At 36.0% G+C, this 16,935-nt stretch overlaps 1 protein-coding gene and 1 pseudogene across 1 annotated transcript; one reads left to right on the top strand and one right to left on the bottom strand.

Annotated features, from left to right (window-relative positions):
- Positions 1–782: 782 nt before the first annotated feature.
- On the top strand, positions 783–9,916 carry LOC124991494 (STE20/SPS1-related proline-alanine-rich protein kinase-like; annotated as a pseudogene).
- A 6,044-nt stretch (positions 9,917–15,960) lies between these two features.
- On the bottom strand, positions 15,961–16,198 carry LOC124990168 (protein C19orf12 homolog). Its single transcript, XM_047559903.1, is given in 3 exon segments — positions 15,961–16,028; positions 16,031–16,057; positions 16,060–16,198. Coding segments are annotated over 3 exon segments (210 nt in total). The 5' UTR covers positions 16,175–16,198.
- Positions 16,199–16,935: the final 737 nt, after the last annotated feature.

Genomic DNA, 16,935 nt, shown 5'->3' on the forward strand with positions numbered 1-16,935 from the left:
AAAATCCTTATGACAACATTGTCAAGGACAGGTGCCCTCTTCATTCTTCAAATCTTCACTCAATACATTTCCCCTATTTCTTCCTGGAACTTTCCATTCTCCTAATTTTCCCTGTTGTTCAATCTGAGTTTTCTTTTTCCAATTGTGTTACTTTATCCAAAATTGTTCATTTCCTGTAATGGCCTAAAGGTTTTAAGTTTTAACTTTGAATAATTTTTCTTAATAATTTAAACTTTTTATTTATTCCGTTTTTTGAATTTTATTTTTTTGAATCTTTAATTGATTATATTAGTGGCTTATAAATATCACATCTATTTATATCTCATTTTTGCATACTAAACATTCTCTTCTAATTTATTTCACTTCATTTTCATTTCTTTTCTATTTTAAACTTTATGTATATGTAAGTTAGGAAAAACTCTTATTTTTCTTTTTCCTTCTTGTTACCAGGGAAAGATAAAAGTTCCTCTGATTCAGCTTTATCTGATGTATATATGTATATATATAAAACAGATATAAATACAACAGATATATATATAGGTGACACCCTGCTGGGTGGCGAACAACCCCAAGGGCCCAGGGCGGGAGTGCCCCTCGGTGGAAGGGGGGCCCTTCTGGACAGGAAGGCGTCTCAGGGACCTCAGGGACAGCCTTCACTGAAGCGGGCAGGGACAGCGAGTTATCCCCGGGCCAAGCCTGAGAAGCCGCTGCGGCCTCTGGCCCACCCCTTCGCCCAGCCCAGCAGAGCGCTTGCCCGCGAACTCCACCTCTCACTCCTCTGCATGCGTGGCTCTTGGTTCCACCCAGCGGACGTCGCTCTAGAGCTCGCGCCCAGCACCCAGAAGACCATTCTCCTGGACAATTTCGGGACCGCCAAGGAGCCGACTTCCAACTTCCTAGAAGCAAGGGTGAGTCCCCCCCACTTCCCCAGGCAAGCCGGCCGAGGACACCGGGCCTGGCCTCCCAGGGCGTCAGGATGCTTCATTCAGCACCAAAGGCGGTGGCCCTAGGCGACCGTCCTCCGCCTCTGAGGGCTTTCCCTGGCCCTGGTGCCACGCCTGTCCACACACAGCCTCTGCTCCTAATGCTGGTGACCCCAGCTGGCATTCGCCCTTCCCTGCCAGGCAGAAAACCCAGCCCAGCAGGCACGTGGGAGGCAGGAAATCAAGGGTCAGCAGAGCAGCTGGTCATGCTCAGAAGCAAGGCAGGTGTGGGTCTGAAAACAGGCAGTTTGTGCGTTACACCTGTGCTACCAGCGCTAGGAGGAGGAGGGGAAGGAGGAAGGCTGGGAGGAAGGAGAGGAGGAGTGGGCCAGCAGAAGCCAGGACCACTACCACCAGGTAGAGGAAGAGTTCTTGGGGTGGGAAGGCCTTCCTAACACTTAGAGTATCTTTAGTCCCCTTTTTAAAAATGGAATACAAAATAAAGGAGACAGAAGGACTAGAGGAAAAAAGGAAGAGGGTAGAATGTGGGCGGGGGGAAGCATGAACAGAAAGGACCAGCGCATGCAGGGGAACCAGTGTCGTGGGGGCAGCTCTTCCCAGTGAAGAGCGCTGCCATTTGGGCAGATGCCATAACTGCTGCCAGAGGCGGCATATGACACAGCTGCCCGTCGGTGGGGCTCTCTTGGCTCTGGGAGCGCATACCAAGGGTCAAGTCTGTGCCATCCCGGATCCCATGCTCTTCCTGGGTCCCCAAAGGTGGCAGCAGCGCTTCTGGGAAGACGAGTTGAACTGAAGTGCAGCTTCAGATAGGGACTTGAGAGCCTAAGGACAGCAGCTTTCTGAACGCTGAGAAGAATACCAATCGATGGTGACCCACACTACCCCAGCGTTTTGGAGAGGCACGGAGGACCAGTGTGAGGCAGCCACCTGTTCAACTGTCAGATCAGGACTGCACTTGCCACCCAGGATTTAGCAAAGCCAGTTGCAATAGTGGATGACCTGGTTTATTGGCTTATTGCCTTACTAAAGAGTGAAATATTTTTGACTCTAGTAGGAAATGTTTTTGCTAGAGGAGTTAAAAGAAGGAACTATGGAGGAAATGAAAGATGTTCTTCTGTCAGTTTGGGGCTGGGGTGGGACTGGAACCTCTGGAAGGTGGTCTGCTGCAGAGTTGGAGCTCCAGGACTGAGATTGGGACTGAGTTCCTGTAATGTGACATGACTAAGGTAAGAGTTGGATGAAAAGAGAGCACAGTCACCCCTCCCAGTTTACTTTGGCTTTGATTTTCTCTCTGTTCAATGTGGGATCCAAGGCACCAAGCTTCAGGACTGGTGGAGCTCCTGGGTTGAGTGTGTGTGTGTGTTTGTAACCCTGCCTGTACACCCTTCACTCACCTTAAAACGTTTTATTGTTTTTATAAATACACGTTTGCTAAGTGGCAAGAGAGGGTAGAGAGACAGTGCTGTATAGAACTTGTATAGACTCAGGGCTCGATGCCAGAAAGAAGGATGCACAGAGCCTGCCCAGTAGGGCAGGCCAGACAGCATTCTGGGCCCTGGAACACTTGGTTGGTGGGTGTAAGCTGATAGGGGATCTGGTCCAGGCCTGGTGGGTCCTGGGCACGCCAGAATCTTCCCAGTCTAGTCCGAGATCCTAGGTGGCATTGCAGTGTTACCTGGGTTCAGCACACTTTGTTCAGGGCCTTGTGGGCAAATTCAGGCAGCACAAAGGCTGCAAGGTTCACATCCGTGTTGTAGTATTTCAGCTTCATATGCTTCACTTATGTCTGTATCAGCCACTGCCAGCACTCCTGGAAATTGGTGCTCTGGGTTTTGCTGCATAGCTTGAAGCCAATTTGGCCACTGTGTTAGGTGGGAATGGTGCAGCAGGCATAGGCCACCGTCAGGAAGAACTGCCACATCTCCTTGATGAGGTCCAGGTGCAGCTTGTGGTAGTTGCCCTGGCAGCAGAGGATTGTAGCTCAGTGGTAGAGTGCTTACCTAGCATGGGTGAGAAACTGGGTTGGATCTTCAGTACCACATAAAAAATGAATAAATAAATGTTAAATTCTTTAAAAAGAGAACATTACACAGAATTATGGAATAATGTCACAACTATGTTACTGACTTTGACAAAATATACTTGTCTTAGTTTCCTTAATTTTAACAGCACACATTTGTAAACATGTCTATGTAAATGTGTAAATGTAGTTTTGTTTACCACTTGTCTTTGTTGTGCTACTACTATAGATACCATACTGAGCAGTTTCACCACAAGAATCCCTTTTGCTGTCGTTTTATAACCTCAATCACCTCCCTCCTGGCTCCCTTTGCACTCAAACTCCAATTATCAATAACCTGTTTTCTATTTCCAAAATGTTTCCATCTCAAAATGTTACATCATTGGAATTATACAGTATATAAGCTTTTGAGTTTTAATTTTTAAAAAAAATATAATTCCACTGATGAATATGTATCGATGGAGTGTTTCTTTTCAATATTATCCATAAAATGAAGGTATCACAATTTGCCTTATAATTTATCTTTTAAAAACACCTGATTCTTTTCTGGGTTTTGCTATTATAAATAAAACCGTTATGAACATTTGTAGATAGTATTGGCATTTCAATGACTAAACTGAATCTGTAGATTAATTTGGGTAGTGTAACCATTTTAACAATATTAATTATACCAATCCATGAACATTTGAGGTCTTTCTACCTTGAAGTGTTTTCTTTGGATCATTTCTTCAGTGTTTTGTAATATTCATTGTAAAGGTTTTTCTCATCCTCAGTTAATTCATTTTCATGAAAGATACTGGTCTTTAGTCTTCTTTATTGTCGTGACCTTGTCAGATTTAGTACCACATGATATTGTCTTCATAAAATGAGTTGGAAAGTGATCCTTTCCTTTCAATTTTATACAATAGTTTGAGAATTAGTGCTTTTTTTCCCCAAAAAATCTGTTCAAATTCAGCAGTAAATCTAACTGAACTTGGATTTTCTTGATCAGTCTTTCTATTCCTATTTCAATATTATAACTTATTACTGATGTATAAGATTTTCTGTGTCCTTTTATTTCAATTTCAGTGGTTTTGTCTCCAAAATTTGCCTATTTTTTAAGATTTTAAAATTTATTGGCATATAGTCTTTCAAAATATTTCTTAGTGATCTTTTAAATTTCATTCATGTCTGTTCTAATGTCGTCTTCTCCATCTTTAATTTAGTTGAGTTTTCACCTTTTCTTTGAGCTCTTTCGCTAAGGCCATTTGTTCATCTTTTCAAAGGACCAACTCTCAGTTTTACTAATCACTTGTATTGTTCATTTAGTCACTACTCATTTATACTCTGAGCCTTTCTATTTATTCCCATTAATTTGGGAGTTTGATCTGTTTTTTTAGTAAGAATTTTAGGTGCATATCATGAAGGTATTTATGTAAGAGCTCTCTACTCTTTTAATGTAATCTTTCATTCTGTAAATTGTTTCTTTTAGGCTACTTTAGGTATATCTCACAGATTGAAGTGTGCTTTGTTTCCATTTTCATTTAATTCAAATAAACTTTAAATTTCCCCACTGGTTTTTTCAATGACCACTGTTCTTTAAATAATGTGTTACTAAATTTCCATGTATTTGTATAATTTCTGCATTTTCTCTTGTTGATGTCTAGTGTTATTCCATTTGCGATGAGATCAGATGTAGTAAATTATTTAAATTCAAAAAACTTGTAAAGAAGTACTTGTGGAATTTATGTGGTAGATTTTGGAAAAAGTTCCACGTGTTGATGAAAAGAATGTGTAATCTGCATAAGGTTGATGGAATATTCTGTGGACATTTGAGAAATCCACTTGATGTTATTAATATAACTATTGTTTATTCATTGATTTTTGTCTGGATTTTCTATCTGTTGGTGAGAGTGTGGTATTAAAGTTATTCATCATTCCTATATCAGGGCCTATATCACCCTTTATGTACAGTACTATTCATTTTATGAAATTGGGGGTTCCAAATTTCAGGACATTTACATGTGTAATTGTTATACCTTCTTGATGTATTCGTCACTTGATCAATATATAGTGAAATTATTTGTTTCACAGATCTTGTTTAAAAGTCTGTTTTGTGGAATATAATTACTGCTATCCATGTTTTAGAATTCCATTTGCTTTTAATACTTTTTTCGTCTTTTCACTTTCAGTCTGTCTGCATTTTAGATAAGTTTCTTATATGTAGCACACTGTTAAGTCTTATTTATGTTTTCATGTATTTAGTCAGCCTGTTGTTTAATCAGAGAATTAAGACTATTTCATTTCAGAATTATTATTAAAATGTATGTGTCTGTTCCTGTCATTTCAGTGATTTTCTTCTGGTTGTTTTGAATATCCATTGTTCATTTATTCTTCTTTTTTACCTTTCTAAGTTTGATGGCCTACTACATAAATATTTGATTCCTTCCTATATCTCTTCAGCAGGCTACCTTTTGTGATTTATTCTTTCACATAGTCTCATGATTATGATTGTCTTTATTTCTCTTGAGTTTAGATAGGGTTCTCCTAAATATCATCTATAATGCTGTCCTGGTGATTATGAATTCCCGCTGTTTATGCTTATCTTGACATGTTTGATTATTATTCAATTCTGAATGATAACCTTGCTCTTATATTAATGTTCTTTGACAGTTATTTTCTTTCAGGACTTGAAGCACATTATTTCATGCCCTTATGACCTCTAGAGATTTGGCTGTAAAATCTGTTGTTTGTCTAATGGGTTTTCATTTATTGTAGCATGACTCACCTTCTTTTGCAAATTTAATATTCTTTTCTTCTGCATTTTTGACAATTTACCTATAACATGTCATTTAGTTGTTCATCTCTGATTATTTATATATTGGGGCTCTAAATATCCCTGAAACATGAATGTCCAGGTCTTTCCTAATATTTGAGAAATTTATGGCTCTTATTTCAATTTATATTTTTCCTATGCACTCTGAATGTAGCTTTTCATCTTCTGGTATGCCAATTATATGAATGTTTGATATTTTAATGGTGTTTTGGAGGTTTCTTCTTTTTATTTATTTGTCTGAATATAATATTTTGACAAAATCATCTTTGAATTCAAATATTCTCTCTTCCTTTTGATCTAGTCTAGTATTTTGGTATTCAACTGAGCTTTTATCTAACAAAGTTATTGAGTGTTTCAATTCTAAGATTTCTGTTTGGTTCTTTTCCTCTGAATTTTCTCTTTATTTGATTTCTCATTTATATTCTGTATCTTTTTCCTTAAGTCTCTGAATTGATTATTTGTATTCTCTCAGATTTCACTAAGTTTTTTTTTAATCGTCCTTTGAATTCTTTGTCTGGCCTTTCATCCACATTGGTATTTTGGAATGATAGTATGGAACTATAAATTTTAGAAGATGACACATTACCTTGTTTGTCTATATTGCTTGTGTTGCTATGGTAAGATTTGCTCATCTGCTGGGATGGATGTTTCTTGAATTTCATGTGGTGCCATCATAGTATGCAAATTTCTTCTGTCAATGTGACATAGGTTTGTTGTATAAAGTGAGTTTATTATGATTCCACAGTGTAATCTTCTATGTCCTTGTTTGCAATTTATGGATTTACATACAGAGTGTACTGCATCATGGTCAGAGAGATCTCTGTCTCTTTAAGACATGTAAATATGGAATAACTCTAATACTCAGGCAGGTGTATTATAGGCAGTAGAGGATGTGATAGAACACAGAGATAAAGAGAGAGAAAGAAAAGAAAATCAAGAATTCATCTTAGCCAAAGGGCTTAGAATATTTCTCAATAAGTTCTCGAAGGCTTAGGTTTATTTTGGGGAGTTTGTGGAGTCTAAAGTATATCCAAATCATAAACATATCTTTGTGTATGTTATTTAATATTGTTATTAGCATTATAATTATCTCCTTTTAAATCATTATTTGAATAAAGTGGAATGGTATTTTGGTTATGCGTAGTTCTTGTGAAATTTCTATGAATTTTCTCATTATATTGAATGATAGTATTTCCAACTATGTTCTTATAAACTTTCATAAATTTCAGCTTTTCAAGAAAATTAGAGATTTGGTACATAGCTAATTTTATTTTATAGAGTTCAATAGGAACTTACATATAAATTTGTAACACTATAAAATATACAATGTAATGATATATTGAATACATTACATTTTTTCAGATTTAAATATTTATATTAGTATTTATTTAGCTTTCACATATACATTTACAATATAACATTCACTTTATATTTTATGCATGGTATAATCATATGTGCATTGTTATATTTATGTATTTTGTTGTAAAATTTACATAAGTTGATATAGTATTCATGTATACACACATCTACCTATTCCACCATAATAATTTATTCAAGCCAATTAGTGTTGGCTTTTTTTGGTGCCATCCCTTTTTTGCACATTCTATAGAGACAGGTTCACATGCCCATCCTAGTGTTGGCTATTATCCTGATTAAATCACTCTTCTTCCTTCTCTTTATTTCATCAAATATTAACTCTTCAGAAAGAGTGCATAGAGAATTTAACAGACAGATTTGTAAATATACAACTCTAAACTCCTCAGCACAAAACTTTATGATAGCTTACCTATATTTAATTTAGTGTATAAAATAAAGCTAACTACATTGTGGAGGCACCTGTGTGAGACCATAAATATGAGAAATAAGTATCTATCATTTTTTTGGCTTCTATTGCATTAGTTACTTTACTTTAAGAAATACACCTTTAGTTAAGTTTTCCTTTTTGGCTACTAGGTTTTTTAATCCGAAATATCTATTATACAAACATAGTTTTCTGTGTGATAAAAACCATGTGATGTTTTAAAACATCTGTTTGGATATTAATATATTTATATTTTTCCATTTCTTATTGCATGGTCTTAGTATCTTTGAAATTGCTTTTCTTTTCTGCTTGGTTTTATTTTGTTCTGTTTTAATGCAAGCTATTTCCAGCAAATATTTTAGAGTAGTATTACAAATTTTATTGGAATGCAAGTGGAGCAGCAGTATGTTTTAATTAGTGGACATTACTAAGGTGACTTTTTCCCTCCTGATGAAATAACAGCAGTGCTCAACATTTATAGCTCCTTTTTCTTGAATTGATTATTTCCTCTACAAAGAAAACTTCCAATATCTTAACTTTTGCACTGAAACCTAATAACCATCTTTCTTAGAACTGAGAGTGACCTGTTTTCTCACTCTTTAGCTCATGGAATTTTATTGCACGTATTAAGTAGAATTATCAATAATTCTTTAACAGCAGGAGCAGGGAGGGTGTTCACTAGTGGAGAGGTGTTGGTGGTGAGGCAAGGGAAGATTCAAGTGGAAGATTGCCCTCTGGCCGGTGCATCCTGGAAGCTGCAATAGGGGCACCTGTCCCTGCCCCAGCTTCCCAGGCCTTGGACTGGCACATCTGCACGGATGCATATGAGCTGCAAGGGGTTACCTGCAATGGAACTACTACTGTGGTTCAGGCTTCTCTATGCAAATCTAGGCAAGAACATGTAACAATAAAGTGTATCAACCTGGAAAAATTCCAGACCAGAATGTATGAACAATTAAAACAAATTCATGTCATGAATCAGTGCAGCCATCCCAATGTAGTGACCTATTACAACTCATTTGTGGTAAAAGTTGAATTTGGCTTGGTCATGAAATTGCTAAGTGGAGGCTCAGTTTTAGACATCATCAAATACATTGTCAACTGAGGAGAGCACAAGAAAGGAGTGGAAGAGGCAGTAATTGCAACTGCCTAAAGAGGTTTGGGGAGGCTTAGGCTATCTACACAGAAATGGTCAGATTCATAGAGATTTGAAAGCTGGTAATATTCTTCGGGTTGAGGTTGGTTTTGAAGAAATTGCAGATTTGGGGGTAAGTGCATTCTTAGCAACAGGGGTGATGTTATAAGCAATACAGTAAGAAAAGCACTGTTTGCACCCCATGTTGGATGGCATTTGAAGTTGTGGAACTGGTGAGAGCCCATGACTGCAAGGCTGACATGTGGACTTTTGGAATATTGTCCATTGAAATAGCAACAGGAACAGCATCTTATCAAAAATACCTTCCTATGCACATGTTAATATGGACTCTGGAAAATGACCCACCCAGTTAAGAAACCTAAAGAGAAGATAAATGATGAAAAAATATGGCATGTCTTAGAAAATTACTTTCACCATGTTTTCAAAAGTATTCTTCCAAAAGACTCACAGCAGCAGATCTTTTAAATGCAACTACTTCCAGAAAACCAAGAACAGAGAATACCTGATTAAGAAACTGCTTACCAGAATGGCCAGATAGCCCAAAGAGGAGTTCCAGGGTCAAGCAGTCACGTCAAGAAACACAAAGAAAGGGACTGGGAGTGGAGTGATGAGGAAATGGATGAGAAAAGTGAAGAGAGGAAAGCAGCTGCTTCTCAGGAAAAGTTACAAAGAGTAAAGAAGAAAATCTAGAGATCTCAGTGAACACCACCAGCAGCCCAGAGCAAATACAGTCCTTCTCTATGCATGATTCTCAGGGCCAACCCAATGTGAGTGAAGACAACAGAGAAGCTTCTTACACCACAAACCTCATCTTAAGATTGAGAAACCTCAGCAAGAAACTTAATGATATAGAATTTGAGTTTATTCCAGGAAGAGATACAGCAGATGGTGTATCTCAGGAGCTCTTCCCTGTTGACCAGGTTTATGGTCATCATGTAGTCATAGTGGCTGCTAACTTACAAAAGATTGAAAATGATCCCAAAGCTTTAAAATATTGACATTTATGTTGACTTTTGGCTGTTATGGGTCAGAGATTTCTGATGAAGTGAAATTGATTGGGTTTTCTCAACTGATATTGGCCCTTGCTATTACGCTGATCTGTTGTGCCCTCCTCCATACCCACTCCCTGTCCATTTCCACACAACCCCCATTCCCAGCCCTAGCAAAATCAGAAGATTGAAGAGACTGACTTCAATGAAATGGAATAAAATTATTTTTAAAACAATTTCAACACTCCAAATTGTTTTCTTATCTAGCCATCCATTGTATAAAAATGAGCTAATGCTAGAGCTGCCAGATCCTGATTTTTCCAAGAGCTCTTTAATATTCTTAGCATGCAGTTTAGATAGCCCATAAAAGAAAATAATCTGAAATATACTCATGTGGTCCTATTTACTGGCAACAAAATGAATTTTCTATCAGAAACCTATTTCTCCTTTCATTGTTGTTATTTCTGTTATAATTCAATTGTACATCTAACAATACTGCTCCTTTTATGTTGTACTTAGATGTTAATATTCTTATAAAGAGGTTTACTAATTCTAGTTTTAAAAACTGTGTATTTTATTTTTTATATATTTATGCATAACACATATTAGCTATAAGAAAAAAGGTTTTGATTTTATGCTTCTTGCAGTTGATCTCTTATTATTTAAGCAAAAATTTCAGGTATCTCCTTATAATATTTATAAATTTTAATTTATGAAATGATTGAATTATGAACTAGGATGCTTATTCTTTTTGCCTAAAAAGCAATCCACAATCTGATTGTCTCTTTGGAAAGAAAGGTGCTTGCAAACTTTCACATGAAGAATGTGCCTGAGGCTGATATCCCTGGGAACAATTTCAGATCTAAAATTTCTTCTACATCCGGTGGCATATGGAAGATCTGCTTCATTAAAACAGTTAGAATGCTATAAATGTGTTGCTATTCTGTTAGGTTGCTCACTCTATACCCCTCTATGATTTGGATCTCTTTAAGAGATAGGATTTGTTATTCTAAAAGTAATAAACTTGAAAATCCCAGAGTCTGTTTACTTGAAATTCTGAAAAAACATAGTTGGAGTGAAAATAAATAAGAAAGGGATTTGTGCAATGACTAATAGATAAATTCCTGTTAAGTTTCAAGAATAAATACTTTTAACCAAAGTAGCCTTGTGCTAGCCTATATATTCTGAAACTAGTATACCTAAGGATTTTCACAGTTGGCATCTAAAGTTTCAGGGAGGTGAGCTCCCAGGATGTCACTATGGTTCTTTCCTAATTAATCCCAGATACAGTCACTCTTTAATTTACTTTAAAAAGCAAATATATATTAGCAATAAAGAAAGGTATTTTAATAATTGACTTGTCATAATTGTTAAGGTGTATTAGAGTCATTTTCCATTCCATTTTATTGTTTACACAATGATTCCTCAAAGATAAAAGAAAAATGAAATTGTATTGCACAACAAAAAAATTATTGATGAGATATCATAGAAGCATAGTCTGAAATAGGACAGATACTTTGTACTTACTGAGAGATGTTTGTTCTCTTAGGAAGAAACTTGCACTGGAGTGAAAAAAGGCAAATAAGGAAGAATATATGTGATCTCTGATAAATAATCTGATCTATGGAAGAGCAATGTGTGATCTAGAACATCTTATTATATGATGATCCTGTACTTCCTTTAATTTTTATCAGTGATTTATTGCCATGTGTCTTCATAGAGCTGGTGGTATGGACATGATTCTCATTCATTTCTGGGTAAGCAAAGAGAAAGTTTCCAGGTCTAGTAATAGATCTAAGCTGCTGCACACTGTCACTGTGGGAGGAAAACTCTCCTTAGAAAATAGGTCTTGCTGGGTGAAATACTGTTAATGGTCTTGATGTTTGTGTCTACCTAAAATTCACTTGTCGAGATCCTAACCCACAGGGTGTTGCTCTTAGAAGGGGGTCGGAAGTGATTATGTCGCCTATAGGATTTCTGTGTTCCCAGCACAGGCTTACAACTGCACACTTGGAACTCTTCCACCATGTAGGACCCAGTGAGAAGGCCCTGGAAATCAGGAAACTTTCCCTCAACAAAGTCTGGACATTCTGGTACCTGGATCTTGGTCTACCCAGTCTCAGAAAATGTAAGAAACTGAATTTCTACTGTTTGTAAACTATTTAGAATATGGTGTTTTGTTGTAGCAGCCCAAATTGTCTAAGACCGGTATCCAAATGCCAATATTCTAATGTTCAAAATCTGTTTCAACAGCTCCACAGAGTAAACTGGTTGGATAAATAATGTTCTAAGATTTTAATTATGTGATATATATTTTTAAACCAATAGTCTTCATTTTTGAACCAACAGCATCTACACTTTTAAAAGAATCTATTCATTTAAGTTCTTGACTCTTTAAGTGATTTTTAAGTGTCACGATTTACTTTGTATGTGAAATTTCCCCTCTTGATGGTTTAAGGTCTAATTATTTTTGCTTTACTAAGTCACTTATGACTTTTTTTTTCATTTCCAGTTGTAAAAGTGATGTTGCTCTAATTTTCTTTATTATTTTAAATTTTAATAACTTAACACTCTTTATGTCCATTTAAACTTCAGAATTGATTCAGGAGGGATAGATTGTAAACATGATTTGACCTTTTCATTGTTTGTTATATTTAGTTACACATGATAGCAGAATGCATTTTGATTTCTTGTACACAATTGGAGTACAATTCTTCACTTCTCTGACAGAATATTCGTATTTGAGAAGAGTAACCTAGGGAACATGGAATAATAATAGTAAAAGCAAGATAATGCAGTGTTAATAATTAAAATATACTGAATAAACACCATTTAACAATTTTGCAAAGGTCAGTTTATTAAATCCTGACAGCATTTTCAAGTAATAGTTGTGTTTACTCTGAGACATCCATTATTAATATTACTATTCAGTTGAATATTCTGTAAAGTGGAAATAATAATAGTAGCAAGCAAATACGTTCCTGTGGATATGAAATACATAATTATACTCTGAAATATGTGAATTTTGCCCAATAAAATTTATATGAATTTATAAATTAAGTTAAACTAAATGTAATACATAAAAGATATAGAACAGTGCCTGAATCATTTGCATTTGTGGGAGGTATAAAATCATTACCCTTTCAAAGATGTTCCCATCCTAATCCCCAAAATTAGAGGAATTCAATGTTATATGAGCAGAGGAAATTAAGGTTGTAGGGAGAATTAAGGTTTCAGTCAGATGATAAATAGATCACCCTAGAACAGCCAGGTTAACTCAATGAAATCACAAGGGATTTTCAAACTTGAAAGATTTTAGAAGATTCAAGAGAATACATGATAGAAAGCAAATTTGGAATCGTGCAAAGTGAAGCCTCATTCTGGTTCTCCTAGTGTAAGAGATGATCAGAAGCCCCAGGCCAAGAATGCCACTAAATCCTGGAAGATAGAAATAGTTAAAGCATGGGATTCTTTCTTCAGTCTCAGGCTTTATTTGAATCTAATAAGTAAGTAAAAATTTTTGCAACAGCAATTGGAAACACATGAATGCTCAACAAGTATTAGTTTTCATAAATCCCATAAATTTAAAGATGAATAAAATGAGCAAAAGAGGATTAAGAAACATTCCTAAGATCATTTTGTAAACTTTAGAATTAGAATTGCAGATTGTCTAAATTAACTAATATCCTTAGTTGTAATCACAGTGCTAAAGTATTTAATGCATGTAATACTACCAGAAAAACTTAAAGAGAAAGCACAACCTTATGTATACAGCTTTTCTTAAATTTTCATTCCCTATAATTAAATAAATCATTCAAAAATCAAACATTTCTAATTATCAGAGGTCAAAAGACATGTAGGTTAACTTCTAAACTCACATTGGATTTTATAAAACCAATTTATGGTAAATTATAAAATATATACAGTATATTTTGTACATTTTATGGTATTCAGTAATAAATTTTTTATCATTTCATAATAAATAAGAATGTTTGCATTTTAATTCCTGAATAGCTTAAGTAACCTTATGTCACATATAACTACAATAAAATCAAGTTGTATACATGGAAATAACCACTTTTTAGTGAGATTTATATAAATACAATAGATTTAGATTTATAAATTCATATGATAATTCACTTTGCATAGTGTATACCAAATCTAGACTATTTTAGGAATAATTTTTGTTTTGTCTTTTTGTAATGTGGGGAAGACAAAATTTGAAGTCCCTATTTATATAACACTGACTCACTGTAATATAGTCAAGGATAACAAAACTTTATATACATAGTAAATACAATATTCCAGAGAAAATAATTTTTAAAGTATCCTTCACAGGTATTTCATAAACATTTATTGAATAAAATAAAAAGCTATTCCTTTATATTTCAAGTTCCACATACACAAAATAGTATGCATTAAAGGAGGCCATTTTATGAGTAGAATTATTATATAAAATAATATTAAGTAAATATACTGTGCATTAGTAAAACAAATTTTACATATTTTTTGATGATTATATTTTATTATAACTAAAATAAAGATAAACCAATAGAATTGAATATATGGAAATACAGTAAAATATTTTTCTAGACAAATACCAAAGGGACATGTCATCAATGTTTTAGATTAAATATTTGATGTGAACCAAGCCTAAGAGTTCTTTTCTTTCCCTAACTGTTATAATTATAAATTTAAGTAATCATTTTTCATGTTCTTGAACAATTTGAGAGAATTCTATGTATTCTACTTTTTACCAGAAAAAAGTTTGAAACAAAATTTGTAAAATAATTTAATTTAAAATATGGTTATTTAAATACATAAGTATGTACTCAAACTGTAATTAACTAGTTATTTGCTAAAATTGTAATTATTTGCTGAATTGTTTAAAATTTTTATCTTTCATATAGTAACATAATGATCTTCTGCATCCTAGTAGGAATACAATTTAAAATAATTTCTAACTCAATTGCATGGTCTACTTCACTGCATTAACTTTGAAACATTTTATTGCATTTCTTTTTCAGTGAGTCTTGGCATTAGACCACGATCTTTGATAGCTTTCTTATAGTCAAATGTATATTATTTATGATAAACTTTAATAGATAACCGAAGAGTAAAATGGTATTTTGTGGACTAGGTGATAAAATGGAGAAAGATTTTAAATTTGTGTTAAAAGGCTAATGAACAATGATTTAATTGTAGAATAAGAGCTTAGACTGGACCCAGTGGCACATGCATGTAATCCCAGTGGCTACGGAGGCTGAGACAGGAGGATAATGAGTTCAAAGCCAGCCTCAGCTAAAGCAAGATGCTCAGCAACCCAGTGAGACTTTGTCTCTAATTAAAATATAAAATAGGACTGCGGATGTGCCTCTGTGCCCCAATATCCACTCCCTGCCCCCAAATAAAAGAACTTAGGGAAAGGAATTTTTTTTTAAGAAAAATAATTTAGTGTGATTTGTCAAGTATTTCTGAAGGCAAAGTGAATACAATATTAGGGGGATCTTTAGGGTGGAAACATTTGTTATAGATGGGATAGGATCCCACTACCTCAGAGCAATACTTTGTACTGAAAATATTTCATTTAAAATGCCAAAATCAGGAACTACCATAAGTTTTCAGATGAGAAACAAGATACTAGGGAGCAGAGAGTGAGGTGTGCAGCTAGTGGGAGACGGACCCAGCCTGCTTGGCATTTGAGACTTTACTCAACAACAACCACCCCTGTGAGGCCACTGAGAAGTCACTGGGTAGAAACGGGTGTACCCATGAGATAAACATGATTGTGGCATAGACCAGCTCTGAGTGAAACCCTGAATCCTGGGGGTCCAGTCCTGCAACAGGCATCTGGAAGAGAAGCCATCTTCACAAGGTGAGGAGAAGGAAGAAGTATACTTAGAAAATTAGCTGAGCACAGTAACCTCTTCCAGATTCCCAAAAGCCAAGTCCTGCAATGCTAAGCCTTTGCTCTTTCCAGTTTCACAGTTAAGAAGTGCTGCCAGTGCACATCAACACACATGAGCATGAAACACGACTTCTTCATAAAAAACTGCTGGCCATGACTGGTAAGGTGGTAGCCTATGCAGGAGGACCTTCCACTCCAGTGTAAGGTAATTCACTAATGATATGCAGATTTCTCAGGGGGATTCACTGGGCTTCCCCCAGACTCCTCAGTTACCTTTGGACAGTCAGAGTCATTGAAGCATAACCCCCAGTTCCCAGGAAGAGCAGCCTAGTCATTGTACTGAATTTCAGCCTTCGGCTCTTTGGTGACATAGTTCACCAGCATCGCCATTAGCTGCCCATAACTAGAGTAGTCAGTTGCACAGGTCTGTCCAATCCAAGTGCCAGACACTGGCAGTGGCTTCATTAAAGAGCTTCTGCTGTTCAGCGGGAGGCAGCTCTATTAAGATCTGTGGAATTGGCTTAAACTGTCCACTTGTCATCCAGGCACCTAATAGACCTCCATCAGCACCCCTGGCTGTGAGGAGGGCCTGCCACACATGCCTCTGAGGTCAGGGGCCATTGCGCGTCCTTGAGGGACTGACTCCTGCTGCAGCCCAGGGCCACTGGGGCCCCACATCTGCCCGGCCCCGACTAGGGACACCACCCAGCTCAGGCTCTGACCTGGCCACCAGAGGCTTCCCCAGGCCACCACATAGACCCCCAGGTAAAGGAATTATTTAAGAGCAAATTGGATATTTGTTATGCTTAACTGATTCTATGTGGTACATCTAAATTTGAGGTAAAATAAAATATATAACTACTGCTGAAAGAAAAGATATATTGAAAGGGAGAAGAATAATTCAATCTTATTAAATCAAATTTAATTTTTTTTTAATTTGAGTAGTAAATAAACAATCATACTTTTGAAAGATTTTCAAAAGTCAAAAATCTCTTATTTCATACAGTTGATTTTGATTTTTACCTTTGTTCATATTTTATACCATTCTGATATACATATTTATTTATTTTTGTACCAGGACCTGAACCCAGGGGTACTTAACACTGAACCACATCCCCAGCCTAATTTTAAATTTTTATTTTGAGACAAGGTTTTGCTAAGTTGCTTGGGGCTTCACCAAGTTGCTGATGCTGACCTCTAACTTGTGATCCTCCTGCTTCTGTCTCCTGAGTCACTGAGATTACAGGAGTTCACCACTGCACCACACCCATCCCCAATCTCATTGTTTAAATTGTGTTTAAT

Source organism: Sciurus carolinensis, chromosome 8, assembly GCF_902686445.1.
Source record: "Sciurus carolinensis chromosome 8, mSciCar1.2, whole genome shotgun sequence".
NCBI lineage: Eukaryota > Metazoa > Chordata > Mammalia > Rodentia > Sciuridae > Sciurus > Sciurus carolinensis.